The sequence below is a fragment of the Lichenostomus cassidix genome, chromosome 12, assembly GCF_008360975.1.
Source record: "Lichenostomus cassidix isolate B80296 chromosome 12, HeHo_3.0, whole genome shotgun sequence".
NCBI classification, from domain to species: Eukaryota; Metazoa; Chordata; class Aves; order Passeriformes; family Meliphagidae; genus Lichenostomus; species Lichenostomus cassidix.
This window is the reverse complement of record NC_139493.1, coordinates 6,946,349-6,968,100: the sequence shown is the minus strand read 5'-3', so window position 1 is coordinate 6,968,100 and position 21,752 is coordinate 6,946,349. Positions and strand designations below refer to the sequence as shown.

Below are 21,752 nucleotides of genomic sequence, written 5' to 3'. Positions count from 1 at the left end.
TTTAAGCTGTGTAATGATTAATTCAGACTCTCAGATTCAAGCTACTGGCTTTTTTTTCTCTTCCCTGTTTTCTTACAACAGGAAAAGCAAATCTATTCATTCATCTCTGGAGTAATCCTGATCTTTGCTCAATGTTTACCAAGGGGGACTTTGTCCCCAGAAACAAACCTCTCAGCCTGAAGTGACAAAAATAACTGCTTTTTGGGCATTGGCCTAATGACTTTCACTCTACTTTAAAACATAAGCAAGAATTCAATTTGGCTACTCACTGATGGCTCCTGAGCTTGACATGTAGATGTGGGAAGAATATTTTACTGCCCATAACTAAGGAGAGCAGTCTGTGCCAAGGTCTCTGGATGGGAAGGGATGGTGGGGAGAGGGAATTGCACATCTCCTCCCACCCACATCTGACAACCACAGGGTGGGAACCCCTCGCCACCCAGGCGAATCTGTTGGGTGGCAAAGTTGGGGGTGTCAAAGGCACAGAGCTCTTCCTAAGAGTGCCAAAGCCAGGGTGAAAACAAATCTGAGTTGCATCCCACTGCACACCTCAGCACTGCAGCCCTCAAGCATCCTTAAATCTGAGTCCAGCCCCTGCATCTCTAACAGCTACCCACCCAAAAATAGATCTCAGACTTCACAGACATCCAGACTCCAGAGTGTTGAACAGGCCTGACTAGTTCAAGTGTTTCCTGTCCTAGGAAAAAGTCATTACCAGAGAAGGAGGAGGAGGAGGAAAAGGCAAGAGACGCAGCAGCATCTTCACGAGTCGCTAGTGCAGCGCGTACAGAACAGCTTGGAGGAGGCTCCCGCTGTGCAGTTGTCAGCACAGTGCCCCGGGGTGGCTCTCACTTCTCTGGGGGGCCTGTGAGAGACCCCTCCAGCACCTTACCCTGCTCCTGGCATCCCCCCACCACCACCCGCTCTTGGAAACAAGCTCCCCCAAGGCATTGGAGCAGGCTAAGCAGCAAACTCTTGATATAATTCTGATCTGGCCCAATCTGCGCAAATATTCAGCTCTTTCGCACATTTCAGTTTTCCAGACCCAAATTCGAGGCTCTTGCATGATGGCTGCAAAACCACCTGGAGCTGAAGGAACAGAAGAGTTCTCTCTGTTCCTGGGGACTCTGAACACCCCGTGAGCCCAACCTATGCTTTTCTTTGTTGTCTATTTAAAAGACTAAGGTCTGCCTAAGGAAACGGTTTAATTTCCTCTGTAAATTTAAATGAAAACGGGGTTGCAACAGTCATGCCCTATGAGGCACTAGAGTTTATGTGCTTCTCTGAGTCCAGGTCTTGGAGATGACACCCGAGCTCCCTTTCAGGGGTGGCTCAGCTCCTGCTTGGAGCGAGGGAGATGTGTGAGGCTGGGCAGGTTTTATGGCACATGCTAGAGATCAGCTGCTGCATGTGGTAGGTTTTGTTTTGCTTTGGCTTTTCTTTTTTCCCTGTCCTTTTCCTCTCTAATCCTTTGCTACAGCCAGTTTAGTATCAGGAATGATCTTGTACTTGCTGCTCATGTGTGTCAGATGGGTAGGATTTAAACACCTTCATCACTGGAATCAGAGCCAGGAGCAGCTTCTTGCTGTCTGACAAAGTGCTTTCCTGGACAAACTTCTTCTAAAGGTTTTTATGCTTCTGCATGATACTGGCACATAAAATCCTTGCAGAAGCTCAAATTACTTGGAAAATTCTGGGTTTGTGCTTGCAATGATCTTCAGCATGCAATAACAGGTACATTAATCTGTGTACTTTGTGTATAGATAGTGCACACAATTCCTTGTGTGTGACTCTTTACAGACTGGAAGATTTTCAAACTACGTATTTCTCCCTAGCACCATGATTTCTGCTACACAGGTTACTAAGACATCAGCAACATTAAAAATTATACTCGCAATAGGAGGAGAATACTATCGGCTTTTCATATTTTTCAAAAGCGTAGCCACTGATTCAATGATTTCCTCATAATAATTAAAAATATATGAGCCTGGCCAAAGGCTTTAGTATCCAAGTGTTATGTGTGCATTCATTTGTGAGCCAATCATCAAAACAATACGAAAAGCTGCTGTTCTCAAGACAGCTATAAAGAATAATAGACTTAGCCTGAGGACAAGGCAGAGCAGCCTTTTACTATACTCATGAAATTAATTTGCGTGTATCTGAAAGGGATTTCAGTGATGATATTTCTTCTTTCAAAATAAGATGTGTTATCTTGAACGAAAGAAAAAAAAATAGAATTTTTTTTTTCAACTCAGAGCCCCCAATTCACCTCAAAACCTCAACATACTTAAAAGAGAACTGCTCTCCTGATATTCTGATGATTATTGAGCCTAGTGAAGAATTTGTGCATATCTTAATTGTGTCTCCTGCCTCAGGCAGCGAGTTGCTCTGCAGCTGGTGAGAGACCTGTAGGAAGATACTGTCAGAGTGCAGATCTTCAGATTTCTGAAGCTCTTGCAATAACTTTGTACTGCTTTAGACACTGCCTTTGAAAGGGCAAGAGGAAATCTTGAAAGCTGCATAACGATTCTTTGTTAAACACAACTGAGTGCCGCTTCAAGGAATGAAACAAATAAAGCAGCATTTCAGCAGCACAGGGATACAGGTTATAGTCATGTCTGACTGAAAGTGTAGGATTTATTAATGACTTCAGCCTCCACTCCTGCATACAAAGATGGATGTTTTCATATATTTTGTATTTGTATTTACTAAAAAAATGCAATTTTCTTTTCTTTTTAAGCTTTGTGGTTGATCACAAATGCTGGAGTGATTGCCCAGCAGGGGTTGGGCTGACAAATCACACAGGACCTCTCCCTGCCTCGGACCTGGTTAATTGACAGGCAACTCAGCTCCTCAGCCGAGGGTTACGGATATGTGCACAGAGCTTCCCAGGCTGAGATCCAGAAATAGGGAAGGCAAGTGACGTAAAGTGAGCATGGGACTGTGACAAGGGCCAGTATGAGTGCCTTGGAAAATGCCACTGCTTCTTAACAACCTGCTGTATTGCTCTAGTCTAAAACCAAGCTCTCCTGCACCCGCTGCCTCGGCGGAGGATGCCTTCCACGCCTGCTGGGCGAGCGTACGAGCAAGATGCTCCAGGGCTGCTGCCAGCCGGGGCTGACGCAGCCCGAGCTGCCGTGCTCAGTCCCTCTCCTGTGGGTGCAGCCAGGTCCCCAGCCTGACACAGGCATCAGGGAGATGTGTGCCTCTGCACAGGCACTGCAGCTGCCCCTCGCTGCGCCATGGGCAGCACTGACCCGTGCAATGAGTGGTTTTCAGCTTCACACCCACCCAGCATCGCCACTGGCTGTGTTTCCAGGTGAGGTCAAGCTTCCCCAGCAGCTCATCCAGGGAGGAGAGTGCATGCCAGCAGTGCAGCACGGTGAGATGCGGTGCCTTGGGAGCCTCCCTCCCTGCACAGGGGGTGGAGCAGCTGCTGGACAAGCAAAAACCTGACATTTTTAGACAGCCCAAGAGTAGCAGAGCAATCAGAATTCAGTAGGTCCTTTTGCTCTCCAGCTACTTTCCACAAGATGTCCTACTGCTCTGCCACCCCCACCCTGGCACTAAGCACCCAGGTGAGATCTGTGTCTGTCCCCTTGTCTCCTTCACTGCTCATCTCTGTGCACCAGCTCAGCATCACCACAGGAAGCCTCTCCTTACAGAGACCAAACCCAAATTCCAATATGAAAATTACTCAGTCTGAAAACTGAAAAAACCCAAATCCCTCAGTCTTATACCAAACACAATCAGTTGTCAAACTGATTGCCTTGGCTGGCACCACCTTTGAAGCTGCCTGTACCCAACTCCAGCAGTGCAAGGTGGTATATGTGTTCATGGGATCTCCGTGCATAAGAGATGGAGAAATTACTTTCTAAAGGAATTATGTATTCCTGACTTACATAAATAAACAGATGAACATTTATTAAAAGGTTACAGTTATTAATCTGAGTGTGAGTAGTTTTGTCTGATTAATAATTAAAGTAATTAATTTTTAATTTTTTAGCACAGTTTCCTGTTTAATGTTCTATTCCAATATTTTAATGCAAGGCAAGAGACTACACACTTCTCAGGAGAAAGGACAATCAAAGGGTAACATTTGTGTATTTAAGAAGAAGTTGCTTTCAGCATCTTATTTTTATTCTTGCTTCTGGCAAAATAAAAAGTCAGGCCAAACCCCAGTCACTTTTGACTCCACTTAAGCTGAGGAACTGGTTTCAAGTTGAGTCCTGCTGACCTTGCCTGAAAATTTTTCATTTAAGATAAAGGGAGATTTGTGGGCAAAAAGCAGCAGAGTCACAACTCCCCATGCCCTTTCACTCGCTCCAAGCACTGGGAAGAAGCAGGTTATTTTTAAACAAGCTGGGCCATAGGAATGTCCTTTTGAATTTCTAAACTGTAGGCACGTGACAGGTTGCTGAAGCAAGCACGATGCTTCATGCAGTTATTGTGATTAATGCACAACAGCCTGTGATCATTCTAATTGTTACAGTCAATGATAGTAATTGGGACTGTTCTATTTGCTTTTGTTTATTTGCACCTTTCACAGCTGAAAGGAGAAATTGCTTTCCATTTTCTAAAGATTGATTGCTATTTACAATTAATTTTAATATGATGCAATAGATTATGGGCAAATTTGAGCTGAGGACGTCTGGGGAAGCCAGAACCTGGTCCAATCTCTTGTACTGCTCGTCTAAAGCAATTTCCCTGTGCAAACAGAGCTGAAACCAACCTGATCCTTTTTTCCACCCCACAAAACAGAACAATCTACTCACAAAAAGAAATGAACAGTTCAGGTTTCAAGGACTTTTGAACTAGGACTCTGGGATACAACAGAAACAAGAAGAGGGGCTGCAGAGCTCCACCATCCCTTCTGCAGAGATGTGCACTTGAGCTGAGCCTTTGCCTTGTTACATGTCACCACAGGTCATAAACGAGAGACAAACATGACTTCTGTCCCACCAGATTGTTTGTTACACATTAACAAATAAATAGAAATAAAGAAATAAAGAAAAACCCAGTCCTTCCATCAGGGCAGAAAACAGAAGGTATGAAAACCAAAAATGAACGTTAGTTTACTTATAAATGTGCTTGTTAGGTGTGGAAAGTTAATGGCCAAATCACCAACATTTTTTCACCCAAAATGAGCTGGAGTTCTTTTGAAAAACAAGAAACTTTCTCTTTACAAAGACTAGATTCTCCTCTACAACTGTCTCCTAAGAAGGCACTACATCTCTACAGGGTATTTCTAATCTACACTCTACTCTATGGAAGGAGGAAAAGGAGATTATGTAGACAGCACAAATTAACTCCTTAAGTATCAATGCATCTCCATTTTCAGCCTGAAGGAGTACATATCTTAAGGAGCTATGAAAATAGAAAACAAAATAAATATAACTCAACAGTCCTAACAATTTATAATGCATATACAATTGTTCACCTGCGTCCTTTTGATTCTCTATATGAAAGAGAGAAAGCAACAAGGAGAGAAAAGAGAGAAACAAGAACAGATATGCAGGATTAATGAGCAAGTGGACCGCACAGCCCCCCAGTTATGCGTGATATATGACATTTGAAAAGAAGAAAAGTCGCCCCGTCTCGCCCCCCGCCCCCCCGAGCGTGGGGTTACCAAAGGAAGCTCCTTTCACGGAGGTGAGAGAAAACGCTGCACAAATAGAAAACCAGAGAGGGAGAGCTCTGAGGACACAGAGGGGGTCTCCGAGTGACAGCGGGGTCGGGGTGTCCCCTCCAGAGCTCGGTGCAAAGGAGTAAGTAAAAAAATCGAGGAGGAGAGCAAGTAAAGTGCATCCTTTCGCTGAGAGCTAACAGACAGGAGACATTAAGATCTGATGTACAGAGAAAGGACAGCCTTATACGATCTTATACACAGGATTGGATAAAGATCTTATACGCAGGCAAAGGGATGGCTTTTTCCAAGTGTCCTTTTTCTGACCTCTAGCTCACTTCACGATGTAGCTGCTACCTTTTGATTGTGTACCAGTGACAAGCACTTTACAAATTGGGGTTACACAGAAGCAAAGTAAAAATGCATTCAGGTCACGGACATAAAGAAGAACTGAAAAAACTTACAGACAGTCTGAGTTTGTCACAAACAGATGGGTTAATTGTCTAACCTGGTTTAGGCTGATAGAAAGTGACTGGACTTCTCACACTGGGTTTCACAGACAGAAGCAACAGACAAGCCAATGCTAAAAGACTTGAAGCAAGGAGAGTGAGTTGGTTTGGATCTGGACTTTCTTGAGGTAATGAGAACAGAGAGAGTGAGGACAGCATGGAGAGGAGGGTGGTAGGTACTCACGAATGGTTAAATCCATCACTTGAGAGGCCAAGCAGAAGACAGGATGCTCATACATTTCTCTCTTTTTCCCTATAAAAGAGGATTTGGGCATGCAAGAGGCTTAGGTCAGAGGTAAGAGGTTACAGGCTATAGGTCAGAGGAAAACGTCATATCAGGTTAAAAGGAAAGCCAGAGAGTATTTTGGGATACACACAGGATAAAAAGAACAAAAAAAAAAAGAAATTAAAAAAAAAGAGGGTTAAAATTTGAGATCTACTGGATTAACCATTCAGCATGCCCATGAGTCACAAGAGAGGTTGTGACCATGACTCTAAAGGTTTGCTTTGAACTGTTTGCAAGAATACAATGATCAAAACATCATGAATAGAGGGAAATAGAACTTCATTGGTTTAAGGCTCCGAGATACTAAGGATTTCAGCCTTCAGTATCTAAGGCTTTCACAGGTATTTCTTCATAAGCATAGCCTCAAGCACTGCTGCCACTGATTTGGTTCTGCATTTCTGACAAAAGTGCCTTAAACATGTGGCTATTCAAATGTCATTCAAAAGAAAGATTTCAAAGCCATGTCTGATGCACAGGAACGCATCTCACCAAGTTAAACTTGCCATTTGCTCTTCTAAGGAAGCATTTTAATATATAGTGGACTATGCTCATGAGAGAAAACCTGATGCATGCAGCTGGCGGATGTTGGGTTGTTCAAATTAACAATCCCAGCATGCTTGGAAATTGGTGTTACAACCACTTTTGTAGAAACAGCATCAAAAAGTGGCTGTGGCCAATCACAGATAAAGGAGGAGAAAAGCAGAAGAGAGCAGATAGTGTGGAATGAACTATTTCTCTGAAAAGGCAGCTGGAAAAAAAATAGGTTTGTTGCTTCAAAGTATTCCCAGACCTAAAAGTCACAGTGCAAAAAGAGAGGGTAGATAATTAACACAACCAAGAAGAATTGAGGCACAAAAGGAAAAGTACACACTAACTGTTCTACTTTGGAAATGAATGCATTTTTACTTACAGATCATAAAGTTTGTTTTTGCATAGATTTATCTGAAAGAAGAGAGCAAATCTTACCAACGAGTTAGTGATATTTACACAGAGAACCTAAGGGAGCCAGCCCTGGGTAGAAGCATCCATCAACAGAAAAGCTGTTTTTGATTCTCAGTCCTTCTCCATCCTTGTCAAGTATATTTAAACATTGCATTTTACAGAATACACCAATTAAAATATCCTCTGAAGTTGAGTACTTCAATAAATTGCCTGATAATACAGTGCTTATGAAACCTTCGCTCCTTCTCTATTTTTGTCACTCATTACCAAGTCAAGAGTTGATAAACATCCTTTTAGTGCCCAATTCTTAAGTGTTTCTCACTGGATGCATAACAATGAATTCATTACCACTGGTACACAATTTGCATCATTAGACAGAAAAAAAATGGAAAAAGAGAGGACATGTCATGTACAGAACCTGGACAATTTGCCATATAATAACAACCCAATTTTTTCATGTAAACAAGAACTATGAACAAATCAGAGGGAGTTTTAGTTTGATTTTTTTTTCTCCTCTCAATATTGTCCTATAGGCATACAACAATAATCTTGGCTGTGGGAAAGCTTCACATCACACATGACAGAAACCCAGAGTCTAGAGCAGAACATACCATTTATCTGGAACACACAGGTTTAAGTAATTGGGAACTTGGAAAAAGTTGGGTGGAAGTTTCAAGTTGGGAATAGCAGCCAACAAAGTACCAACGTAAACTGATAACATATAAAGAACGACTGGATCATAGAGCTTCAGTAACACATATCCTCCAGCAAACTTTAAAATGTCTTTTTGATGGCTACATGTGTCTCTGGTCACTGGTTATTATTCTCCCATAACTTAAAAGGTCAATAATATCAGCTCTGCCAGATTTAGAGTGACAAGAAAGAAATGTGATGCAAGTATGGGATCACTGATCAATGACTGCAATGCAAACTGCAAAGACAATGAAACACTCCCAGAAAAAAAGACATTTTAAATTGGCTACAAATGATTAAACATAGATTAAACACTTTTTCAGCTTTTTATTTTTCATTTGTCTCCTGAAGTGTCACAAGCAATTAGCTGCACTATACCTTCAGCTGCAAAGATGACATCCAAGTATTTCTCAATTTGTTTTTTAAAAACCACGACGTGAGTCTGAATACTACACCACTGGCCAAATGCACTAACGATCAAAGGAAAAAAAACCTACAGTTCTTTTTAACTGTTTCCTCCCTCTTTTCCAGAAAAAGAAACATTTTGCATAGCTTCCATTCTTAACTGCTTCCGAAGCCAACACCACAAAAAGGATTCTGAATCACAACAGTTTTATTGACAAGAGAATAAATAGCAAATGAGCTTCTTTTAAATAGCTCCCAGCCACAGTTGCCGCCTAGAAACATAAGAAAAATTGTAATTTCACAAAGAAAAAGCCTTACCTTCAATTTTGGCATACTCTGATAGTCGAGTATAATTGACTAGAGCTGCTTGCTCCAAGCATTTACGGATGACTGTTTTTACCTCCTCTTGAGGGACCGGAGTAACTATGTCTTTCATCAGAACCTTGACACAAGAAAATCTGATTTGTTGTGGCATCGGGCACACAGAACTGCTTTTCTCCAAGCCCAGCACAAACATCCATTCCTATGCTAGTGCTGTGTGGCTCTCGGGGCATGTGTACAACCCACAGGACTCACTACAAGGTCACCTTGGCCAGCCTAAGATGTGGGACCTACCCCTGCTCTATCATTCCCCTTCTGTATCTACACCCTATGGCATGTCCTGAAATCTGTGGTGATTTTTTAGGGTATGACATTAAGATCGGTCACTACTTGCCTAGTGCCAGGCTATGTTTTGCCCTTCCCAGGCTCTGCTGACTGACTTGGGTTTGGGTCTGGGCTTGGCCATACTGTGGGTTAGCAGAGGTGGGAAGGACGTTGGAGCAGCAGGAATGCTGGAATAGCAATGGGAAGGATCGTGGTGAGCAGGTTTCATACAACCAGAGGGAACAAGTCTGCCTCAAGATGGGAATTTCACCAGGCATTGCTGACAAGGGTCTGTGGTGTGGGTCCCAGGCAGATCCTTCACCCTTCCCTATCACCACAGGCACAACCTGTGCTGCCTTTAGTGCTCAGGCTACACAGCTTCCTCCCAGCTGAGGCAGGAGACACCAATCCCCCCTAAACCCCCACACTTCAGTGTTAGCTATCATTAATTACATGTCCTGTGCAATCCCAACAGCTCCTCAAGCTCTTCTAGATGGAAGGATACACAAGTACAGGTAATTTTAGTGACTCTCTGCTCTTTCTGTGCTTACCCTTTCCAGCAGTGATAGAGTGGCTTTCAGTGCACCCTCTGGACGGCCAAATGGAAAGCAGTACCTGGAAAAAGCACATCACCTTAGCCTTACACCAAGTGCACATGAATAAGCCTTTCCTGAGCCATAGGGATGCTTTCCTAAATACGTCCAAGCAATTCTCTAGTGCCTCTGCTTGGAATGAGCAGTCTTTCCATGGGTAACTCGCTGAAAGGGTTTGCTGAAAGGGTGTAGACACTAAGGCAGCAAACAGAATATGGGTTAGCAATAAGCTGATGGTTTTAGCAGTTTCTGGGTGTCACCTGGAGAGTTTTTAGATCTCCTTGGAGAGAGATAATATCATCTTCTTCTAAAAATGGGGGGAAAAGATCCTCTGGAAAGGACATTTACTGTCAGCTGGAGAACCTGGCGATGCACCAGGGTGTAGGCAATGCATTAATGCATATCACCCTTCTGTGTGTGAATGTGCACAACCTGCCCAACTTGATCAGTGTGCTGGGGGCCATTAATTCCTTTCTGGGGGTGATATTCATCCTTTCCATACTGTGACATCCCTGCAGAAAGTCCTGCCTGTCAGTACTAGGGAGAAGGTAAAATGTATGCGTAATAACTGAGCACAGAGGAACAGAGAAACAAGAGGATAAGGGATTTTTTGTTGTTATATTTTAGAAAAAATCCACAGCTTTACCATGTTTATGGGAGCAAGATGGTTTGAAATATCCTTTAAAGGATATATATTTAAAATCACACGCAAGCTATAAACATGCTTCACTGCCCTGTGTAGGTCTGTGTCACTTATGCAAAATTCCTGTATGCATTCAAAACCTGCCTTTTGGCTTTGCTGCTTACAGGAGGGAGCTGTGAGGAAATCATTCCTCTCACATTCAGCCTGGGCTCTGTGCCTTTACCTGAAATGTGTGATCTGATTCTCCAGCAGCACACGGAGCCGCTCCTTGATCTCTTCGAAACGCTCTTTCTCGTCCACGGTCACAGTTCCTATGCCATCAGGCCTGCAGGAGAAATGCCACAATGACTCAGGCTCCACCTGGGCACCCTGGCACCTCATCCCACAGCACACTGCCCCTTCCAAAGGGAACCTCACCAACTGTGAGACCTGGGACAGAGGGCGTGCCATGCTGAGACAGGGGTGGATGCAGCAGCACAGCTGCCAAGGTATCAAAAATAAACAAACGGGAATCCTCTCCCACAGTGATAATCTACATGTGGACACCCCCCCACCACTCACCCCCTTATTTTCCTTATTAAAGAAGTTGGGAAAAGCAGATTTCTCTCTAAATACAGGTATATGCAGAGAGTGCAATGCCAGCTCTCACGTCAGGATTGAGCCCGTTGCTGGCAAAGTAGGTACTGAATTTCTGCGGAAAAATTCAGCTGCTAATTTAACACAATTCACAGTGTAAAAGAATATCAACAACAGACATATATATAAACAGAATATAAAATTCTGCACTCCTTCCTAACCACTGAATCACCCCATTATAGAGATTTCTCGAAGTGAACCATCTTCAATATATTCTGCCAAAATGTGCCTAAAGAGTGACATGCATTTTGCATTGAAAATGCAATGCCTTTTTGGTAGTTTAATTTTAATTTATAAAAACGAATACATTACGCAATTTATCACGAATTTTCTCAGACTACTTGACACTCCTGCATTTGAGGAGTGCACAGGAGTGTGTTGTGAGACACCCAGGTCCTGCTGCCTTGGGGTATTTCTCCTCTTTCACAGAGCACAGTGTGCAGACAATCCCTGCCGGGGCTCTTCCTGGGGCTGGATGATGCTGTGGTCCCTGTGCTCTTCCATCCCATACCTCTGCTGATGCCAACCCACCCGAGAGGCGAGAGCAGCAATCCCCTCCTTCTCCCCCACACCCACACGGCAAAACCTGCCGCGCAGCAGCATCCCAGGCAAGAGGAGAGAGCGACTCTGATCCATCCATCCATCCATCCACCCAAGGGATCGGCCAGGCACACTGTCATCGCATCACTTCCATGGCTGGACAGCAAACTCTAAGGATTTGTGTACTCCTGGGCAACTCTGCTGGCACAGGCACTCTTTAGGTAATGTAAGACGTCTTAAAATTGAACAAATGTTCTTACTTAAAGGCCTCCTCCAGTGTTCAGCTTAAGCTGCATAAATCCGCAGTACTAGACTGGTTTGGCTTTACAAAAGACTTGGCAAGGGATTACAAAGCTTCTAATGAACCTCCTGTCAGGGGTTAATTGGTTGGCTTTATTTTCCTCTTAAAGAATCAAAGGCCCTAAATTTAAAAAAAAAAAAAATCTATAAAAAAATTAAAAGCTATAAAATCTGTGCAATCACTTCTCCTCGACCCTACATTTAGTAAGCTCTTAATATCATAAATATGAACTCTGATATTCCAACACAGGTGAATAAACCATTAAAACATTTGGGAAGAGGAACTTGCAAACTGTACATGATATTTACTGCAAAATTTTAAAGCTAAATATACATTAAATAAAACTTGCAACATGGACACAGAAAAAGACTTGAATACCAGGGCATGTATTTAAAGTTAAACAGCATTTAATCAGAATCTTTATTTGATTATTTGCCAAATTCAGTTGTGCATTAAGGAAAAAAATAGGAAAAAAGATTTAGGCTGAAACTTGGATAAAATGTCTCAGCTGGGGAACACATTTCATAAACAATTTTGGAAGTATGGATCTGGTCTCATTAGTAACTAATTAGTACTAGTTATTTTGAAGAAATGAGCAAGCCACAAAAGAACCAAATTAGATATTGAGCAAAAATTAATGTCTTAACATGCTTAATATAATTTATTCCAAAGTTCCATAAAATATTTAATATTCAGAAAGAGATGTCCATGCCTTTTGTGATGCTGTGCACCTCACAGTGCCTGGTTTGCTCCCAGGCAGAAAGAGATAATTCGAGGCAGATCACAACAAATGCCATGCATTAAGGTGCAGGGTTGAAGCCCTCATTTGACTTTTGGCGTTCGGTCCTCCCCCTGTACCCACAACAGCTCAGAGTGTCACTGGGTTAATTGCATCAGCACTGACAAACGAGGGAGGAAAAGCTGCCTGCCCTGGCAGTGATTTGCTGAGGGACTGGAAATGGTCTGAAAATTGTGTTACCCTTTGCTGGGTCAATAACCTCAAGTGGTGAGATTTAATGGCAGGATCTGACAGCTCGGGCTGGTCGCAGCCCTCTCACATGAATCTCAGCTTCTCACTGTACTGAAAGCACTGACCATGCAACAGCTCGTGGTGGACACCCAGCACAGGCTGACCTGACAGCATCACTCGGGTACTGGCCGGGCGGTGGCAGCTCTGGAAGCATCACTGACCCACACAAATACAAAGCCTTGGCTCTGGAGAGAAAACCTCTGGCCAATGTGACTTTTGCCCAAGTCACAACACCTGAAGGGATGCCAACCAAACCCCTGAGTCACACACACACAACGAAAGCTTAATCCTTTGGTCTTTCCCTTTCTTGGGATCTGCGTTGAGCCAGGAAGACACAAACCCAGTGGCTCTGGCCACCTCTCCCTCCACGCCAGCTGTAAGCACACGCTGGTCTCGTGTCTCATGCAAACTTGAGACAATCTACAGGTCAGCTGTAGCCATTTTTGGAGCAGCATGGATGTCTGGAAGGGCCTGCCAAGCGAGAGCCATCACCACGGCAAGGACTCCCTTTCTCACCCAGCTGTGGACTATATCGCATCTGACATGATGAGCATCTCTTGAATCTACCTTTCAAATTTTCGGCAAACCATTTTCTCACTGTCCTTCACAAAGTTGACATTTTCGGCAGCATGATAGGAAAGATGTCATGTCGGCTGCTTTTCAAGTTGTTGTCACAGTGGTTAGCACCAGTTCTGTCATCTTTGCTTTCCTCACAATCCCCCATCTTGAGCCATGTCACAAATAATAATACTTCCGATGTTTTTGTCAAATTTCAAATACTATAACCCACTTGCACATCTTTAGAATTACTAGTTATGTTAATCTTTGTTGCTCATCTTCCCAGAAGCTGAAGCATTAGAAACTCATTAATTAGTGACAAATGCAGGATATAGATAGAACTGGAAAAACACTACCCAAAGCCTCCACTTAATTTATTAGCTCGGTAATTTTGAAACCTAATTAAATATTCAAGTCAAATATACTTTGAAAATATAATCTTTCTGAGGGAACATATTTATTTTCCCTTTTGCAAGAACACAAAGGGTATATAGCTTAGCATCACTATAATTTAAGATTCACTTCTGTGCTCGAGACAATTTCAGTACATGGCTGATGGGGCTGAAAAAAATCCCCAGGAGAAGCTCAAGTCACACAGCTCATTCTGATGCTTATTGGCAATTTTGTTTTCAGCAAAGGTCTCCAGCTCAACTTTGATATTTGTTATTTGATCTCATGGACAGAAGCACCAACTCCTCCAGCAAGCAGCATCTCTCGCAGCTGCAGGAACTGATGTTCTCACACACAATCCACAACCACATCACTATTGCACTGAAGCAGTGATGAGAAGTGAGAGGGGAGCAAAAGGGTGAAAAAGAAGTTTTGGACGTGCATGGTATATACAAATGCATGAGGGACGAAATGGGTTTGGGTCTACGAATGCAGTTTGACAAACAGCATTAATGTCTCCATCTGTGTGAAGACACAATTCCGTCCAATTCGCTGTAGCTCCTGCTCACGGGTACTTGAGGTGTATGGCAGAAGTTGTGGGCAGAGAGGGAAGCAGAAGGGCAAAAAAGGCAAGAAAAATAACTAACGAGATTTTTAATTATAAGTAAACAAGTTTCAGATCACTCCTTCTGCTGCAGATTCACTGTGTTGGCTCTAAACTAGTAAATTCCCACTGTAAATATTTCATATGAAAAGTTTTAAATGCCACTTTCCTAATCCCCCCATGTTTTTAAGTTTTAAGCCACAAAAACAACAACATCAACAAAGCAGGTGGTGAAATTAAAAAAAAAGGGTTGCAATTTAAACAGCAAAAATGATAGTCCTTGTTTAGCTTAGATGGTTTGTGCAAATTCTGGGGTTAATTATAAATTATAATTAGGACCTGTGATCCTAAGGCCACTGCTTTATTCTACAAGTCCCGCCTCCCCCCATGCCCTTTTCTAATTATACCCGGTGCCCCCAGGGCTAGTTATGCTGCTAAAACAAATATATCAAAATGATTTTTTAACAAAGACTAATATACGAAGCAATAGCATGCATTTGTATGCAATTATAAATATACAGTATAGCTCCAGCGCGTTAATCTCTTTGACATAAGCCTCCATGAAATACCACGTCGGCTTCTAAATGAAAAGACATATCATCTTTTACACCTTTTATGTTTAACTTGTCTACACTTTTTTTTTTACTGGGGAAAATATTGCTTACACGTAGCAAACAGATCTTTGCACGCACTGTGAGCCCTGGCATGCAGAGCCAAGGGAAAAAAAACAATGTCAAAAACTGATGCAAATAATTTGATTTTTTAAGTAACAACTCAAATATAAAACACGTGCTGCCTTCAGCTCCCTTGCTGGTTGCCAGGTGCAGCACATATGAGCTATACAGTAAACATCGATGATTAGTGCCTTGGACGGCATGTGTCAGGAGAGGCTTTCGCAGGATCCCTCAAAGGAAGAGTTGCCTGCGCAGTCCCACCGGTTGCACGGGGATGAGCTCTGGGTTGTGGGCAGCATCACGGCTGCCTGCTGCCTCCTACATCTCCCCAGCAGACCAGACCTGAAAGAGGCCACCGCCCTGGAAACCCTGGAAAAAAGCGTTTTCACCAAATGTCAGTTTTGCCCAACTCCCCTTTCTTCTGGGGACTCCCACTGTGCGGGAAACATCGGTGAGAAGCCCTTTGTTCACCCTTGAGGTGCTGCTGAGCATGGGAACCATTTCATCTCCCAACTCCTGCCTTCCTCTCTCTCGGGCTCTCCTCCACGCCGAGCGCTGAGCCAAGTCACGGCTCATCGCTCCTCGCGCGCGATGCTCGCCCTGATGCACCGGATGGTTTCTGAGCCCTGCCATCCTACACCCATTGTGATGAATCACGTCAGCCTCTCACGCAGAGCTGGTGACCTGCTGGTGGCTGGCAACCCAGCCCTTCAGCACAGGCAGCACATCCCATCCGACAGACAGTGGGAGCACCTGCTGTGTCACCACGGGCTGATGGCGGGGCTGGATGGGACATGGAGCTTCATGACAGGGTATGGCATTACACCCTGCCAGATTGAACCTGCCTGACTGCAGCCAGGGCAGCGCGCCTGAGCGAGGCGTGCAAACTCAACACAAAGCTCTAGGGAAGCACACGGAGATATCATTAGAAAGTATTCATGTGTTTACTACTTAGGGGACCAAAATAATCCTGTATTTCTTTAGTTTCAACTAGCTGTGTGGCAATCTTTATGTGAAACAGGTCAGATATGTAATTACAATACAATGGAAAAAATTGCAGGTATGTCATGTACAGTTTTCAATTCCTTGAGGTTTGTGACAATAGCATTATTTCTGCTGGGTTACTGTTGTAAAAACAGTAATGAAAGCTAATGGTAACATTAGCAAACGAAACAGCTACTTCTTGAAAACAAGTTTGAGGCCATAAAATACAGTTTACGGAAGAAAGGGAAGTCACTATATACCCAATTAATTAACACAGAGACTGGTAGCTGCCTGGACCCTGGGTAAATAAATAGTCATTGAACAACTTGCAGAATATTATGGTGTTTGGTTGTTATTAGACTGGAGGGGATTCAGTCCAGCATCCTGATTTTGATAAGCTCAGTCTGCTAATATTTAACATGCACACAATCAATATTTAAGTCTGATTCTTAGAAGTTTGGGATTAACAAGCACAAAGAGTTTTCCATGGTAAGAACTTTAAAATTTAAAAATAATGCTATTCTATGCCTAAATCAAAAAAATGTACAAGTGAAACCAAGACCATTCCTGAAAGCCACTTCTTTGCAAGGTGCAGGAACCAGTGCTCAAGATTTAGACAATAACGTTGGACCTAGAAAAGCTGAGCTCAACTTTCTGTTCCACAATGCCTCTTTCATGTACAGAAAGGGAAGCAGCGAGGCTCCTCTAGCACATCACTTTTCTGCGTGTCAAACACACTGGCAGTACTGTCACAGCCCTCAGATATGAGGACAGTGAAAACACGGAGAGAGAAGGCAAGGAAAGACCTTGGTGGACATGTAAATCCTTTTGCAATTTGATCCCAAATTACAGTGTATTTTCAAAACCATTCCTGCCCTTGTCATTGCTAGTTCTCTGCAGGACTATTGATAAAGAAAAGCAAAATAGTGGTGGAACCAAAAGCAAAGAGACATCAATAAACACACAATGTGTGTGATCCGGTGTCTGGATAATGCTGTGCCTTCATTACCTGTCACCTATGTAAAGACATCTGAAGTCCCATTTTTCATAGGTTTTTACAAAAGGCATCCTGTGATACCAAGTGGGCAAAACTCCATTACCAACTAATGAGTGGCCGTGACAATTAAAAATTACCGAGTTCCTCAGTCTCAGTGAAGAGCAAGTACCTGAGGACAGTAAACTATGTGGATATTTCTCTTGCTTGGTCCCGGTTTTCCTCACACCCTGAACTTGCATAGTCAGGTGTCTCAGGAGGTGAAACTTAGGGCAAGTAATTTACAATTAATTCAATTCCTACTTGTAAAAAAGATGAAATTTTGAAAAAAAATATGGGGACTGTCATGCAAATAGCAGTGATTTACAGCCTTGGTATGGAGCGCTCATGTCAGGGGTCTGAACAAGCTACATGAGCCCAAAGGAAGGGGGAGATCAAACTCTGACATATAAAGCAACAGGGCTCCAAAATGTCCCCAAAATCCCATTGTGACCATTTCACCTGCTGCGGCCACAGGGTCAGCCCCAAGCTGGAGGTGCATTTCCTCCAGCAGCCACCCTGCTCCCGTCCTGGCTGCGGTGCGGCCGCGCTGCCGAGGCGGGAGCCGGACGGGCGAGGAGGCATCGTCCCCGCGCTGACGCCTGTCATCCTGTCAGCCTTGACCTTCAGGCTGTCCTCAGCATCCGCACCGCAGCCTGCCTGCACTTCCCGCTGACTGCGAGCGACTGTTGTCTCGCTGCCTGACCTTATGCAAACACGATACAAACAGACAGCCCACCTCAGCTCCATCACTGTCTGCTGCTAATACAGGAGAGATTGATAGCCACATGAAATTATCTCCCTGCTCGACCTTCATTACTGGGTGGCATATTCTGACTGACAGCCAACCTCATCCTGGGGAAAGCTAAACCACCCGTTCAGGGGGTTTTACTGTCTAAAAGTGAAGGAACTCTTTTTTGTGAATAAAATCAACACTTTTTTCAGATTCGATGGAAAAAGAAGCCTTAGTTAAACACAAAAATGTCTTGTAACTCAATCTTTCCCAGACCACTGTGCATCCCAACAGCAATGCAATGCATGGCCACTCCAAGATGTTCTGTTGGATGCTGTGCCATCTTGGTGCCACCTTGACAAATTTTAAAAGAAAAGTTTCAGCTCTGCCATGAGCTATAAATTTCCTGGGGAGGGCAGGGCCAGTCATAAGGCAACGAGAAATGTATGGACCCAGCAGGTGGGAGGGAGGGATGGAGCTAAAGCGAGCTCGGCTTTACGCACATCGCAACTGCCAGTAAGGACTGCATGGGTAAATACTGGCTTTCCATCGCTCTCTGCCAGCCAGCTCGCAAATGCACGATGCATGTGGCCTCAACAGCTTTCTGAAAAGAAATCGTGACTTTTCCGCTCAGATATTCAGATTTCTTAGAGTAGACACGAAAGATACGGAGTCGCGTTTCTCTCCGAGACCCCCTGTGGTCCCGTTTTGTGACCTTCTGGTAGCAAAAGGCAGACGCTGCACCCCGCAGACTCCATAGCAAACTGTTGGGTGTTAACCAGAGCCTGCCCTTGGTGGGAACACCCAATGCTGCAGCCTTGCAGCTCCCACACAGAGCCTCCTGCAATCCCCAGGCAGCAGAGAGACGGCACAGACCAAGAAGGAACATGAACCTTCAGCCTTCGGATGTGAAGTCAACTGTCAGCTGAAGACAGCTAAGTCATAGCAAGACACCTCCTTCCTTTCTTGGAATATTTTAAATGAGTGACTGGAATAGCCTGTCCGTGGCCAAACTGCCCCTCTGGCAGTGCCCAGCAGCCACACACAGCCCTGGACAGCTGTACAGGGGGCTGGTTTCAAAGCATGACATTTTGCTGAGCTTACAACTCTCCAGCCCCATGGGAAGGGAATGGGAGGTTGTCACCCTGGCTGTACCATCAGATACCTCCTGCCACCAACCCTGATGAAGGGGAGGCTTCAGCCCTGGCTGTGCTGGACCCTGTGCAGAGGTACATGGGGTAGCTGTGACAAGCATCCCACACCCTCTCTGTTATGGGCCAGCTGGGCTTTGAGCCAGGTCCTGTTCCCACACTAGCTGTCTGCCGAGATGAGTCCTACCTAGGACAAAGGGCAATGAAGCAGCCACTTTCACTGCCTGGTCCATCCCCTAAAGGCCATGTGAGCCACCTCCTAAACCCACACTTAAAAACCTAAGTCCCTGCTCCCCTGGGGGACTTGGGTGCCCAAATGTTATCCAGCTCCCAGGAGAGCACACGACCTGAATGCCGGAGCCAGATCTCCCTGAGCTGTGGGGATGCAACTGCCCAGTGTGCTCAGTGACTGAGGAGCCCTCTGCAACACACTCCTGTGCACTGCACACTTTCACTTACCTTTTCGGCTCTGGATTCGGCTGGGTTTTGGGCTCTTTCTTTTTTTTGGACTCCTTTTTGGAATCCTTTTTTGTCTCCGTTTCAGCGGCAGAGGCTTTGCCCCCCTCGCCGTCTGCACTTGGCTGTGACCCACCAAGTAATTCTGCCATGAGTTGGCTTGGGGGAGTGATTGAAATGCGGGGGGCAAGGCCGGCAGCAAAAGTGAAAGAAACAAGAAGAAAGCATGAAAAACCTCAAAATAAAACAAAAGAAACTAAGCTGAAAGGAAACAACTAAAATCATACAACAATTGGCAAAGAAAGAACGAATGAGCAACGGAAAGTCAGAACTAAAAAGGAAACTAAGGAAGCAAAACTTGGTTTCCATGACAAGATGTATGAAAGTAACTGCAAAAGCAAGCAGCAGCCTTGCAATGTGAAACCTGGACAATGCGTGTTGTAATTCGGCGTGGTATTTACCAGAGGGTTTATGAAAACACCTAATTATTTTGTAACATTCCTTTCTTCAGCAGCATATGTAGGATACAAAATTATATCTCGAAGTACATAATATAATTTAACAGAAAAAAGCAGAAAAAGAAGCTGCAATAGATGCTACAGCTGTCAACAAAATAAACAGAGTGGGAAAAGCACAGCTCCAGTTCCTCCCATCAAAGGTTTGTCACATTTGAGAGAAAGGAACTGTCTTCTTCTGAAACTGAAATTGCTTTGTAACAGAGCAAGATAAAATTTTCAGTTATGTCTAAGCAATTTCTGAACTGATGTCACGTGGACTTTAAATGAGACATGGGTGCCCAAGGGCTTAAAGCCCTTCTGAGCACTGAAGTTTGATACTGCTGAAAATTTCACTGCTACAACTTGTCAGATCCCCTCACACAGCAATTAAATCAGCACAGTGTATCATTTACTTCTATTTATTCAATCCATGACAGTCACAGGGATTTCAACCTTATTTTGTTCCGAACTGCATCTTAGCAGGTGCCTGAGCAAGTAAGTTAAAAACCTTCATTTCTGGATCCTCTATGTGCATTTTTACTGCTTACATTAAACAAGCAATGAAACAAACAAACAAACCGACTATGCCACTAGAAGTGCTGCTGCCAAACATCCACTGTGAAAACAAATTGGGGACTGTTGTGCATTATCCAAGGAAACCTATATTTGACAAAGTCATCCCTTGTTGGCAGGGCGCTGCTAGCCAAGAAGAATTCCTTACCTGTTGCCATGAACATGTGATGCACAAAAGGCAAAGCTGTAGTGAAGTAAGGTGGGGTCAATCATAGCTCCGTTTTCTGCGCGCTCTAGCAAATCTCTGAGGTAGCAGAGATGTCTGTGACAGCCTCTCACTCCATTACGTGCACAATACTCATCTAGCACAAAGACCTGGCCAGGACTAAACCAGCCCTGTTTAGAAATAAAGAGACTTGATTTTAAATATAAGTTATTAAATACAAAGGCTATCAGATTTGGAGGTGTAGTGGTCAACTGTTCTAGTAAAAGAAATACAAACCTAAGGCTACGTTAAGGAAAAAGGAGAGAGGTCACTCAAACAATACAGTCTGTACACCACTCAAACACAGCATATACTCAGTGCAACTGTTAACAAAAACATATTATGCTACCATTAAAGGGAAATGTCATTTAAAATGCTGAAAAGTTAGGCCAGTTAATGTCAGTGCCTAGCAAAAAAAAAAAAAAAGAAAGAAAAATAAAAGACACCTTTAAGAGATGACAAAGGTTTGGTTATTTAAACAGCGTGAAACATAGTCTCATTCTGGGGATGGGATTGTACATTTGGCCAGGAGCAGGAAGATTGATCTGAGGGAAGAGGACAGAGGATTACACTGAAAAATTACTTCTCTTGCATCTGGCAGGTAGGAACGTCCTGCAGATGGAGAAAGGCAATTCTGCAGTATCAGAAAGGGACGTTTCCCATTGTCCTTATTGCGCGCTGCTGGCGACACGCTCTGACATCGCCCAGCTCCTCGGCACCGAAACAAGGGGAGCTCTGCTCAAGAGAAGGTTCCTTTACACATCCAGGAACCTCAGACCATTCCTATCAGTCCTGAGGGGCTGGTGACACACGGCTTGTGGCGCAACGTCCAGACTCCCAAGGACGCCCTTCCCTGCGAGGGGATGGCTCTGGTGAAGGTCCTGGGACAGCCGAAGTGGAGTGCCTCTGCCTTCGGGAAAGGCGCTAACGAGAACAAGAATAATCTCGTAGATTGCTTTTCAAAACGCTGCAAAATCGTCAATATTTACATGGAAATTTGGGTGCTAAACAATTGCTAAGACGCAGCTCTGGAATGCATCAAGCT

General features: G+C 44.0%; 1 protein-coding gene across 17 annotated transcripts in view; it reads right to left on the bottom strand.

Moving 5' to 3' along the window:
- Nucleotides 1-21,752, bottom strand: part of CADPS (calcium dependent secretion activator) — a 205,285-nt gene that overhangs the window by 59,618 nt on the left and 123,915 nt on the right. For 5 of the 17 annotated variants that reach the window (XM_085072395.1, XM_085072398.1, XM_085072409.1 and 2 more), the window contains exons 13-18: nt 20,651-20,838; nt 10,566-10,667; nt 9,658-9,721; nt 8,780-8,903; nt 6,320-6,388; nt 5,441-5,458 (exon numbers count right to left, since the gene is read on the bottom strand). In XM_085072395.1, coding sequence (XP_084928521.1) covers nt 5,441-5,458; nt 6,320-6,388; nt 8,780-8,903; nt 9,658-9,721; nt 10,566-10,667; nt 20,651-20,838 — 565 coding nt within the window. Of the gene's footprint in view, nt 1-5,440; nt 5,459-6,315; nt 6,389-8,779; nt 8,904-9,657; nt 9,722-10,565; nt 10,668-20,650; nt 20,839-21,752 lie in introns of all 17 variants that reach the window. The other 12 variants (XM_085072405.1, XM_085072407.1, XM_085072408.1 and 9 more) reach the window with 4 other exon arrangements.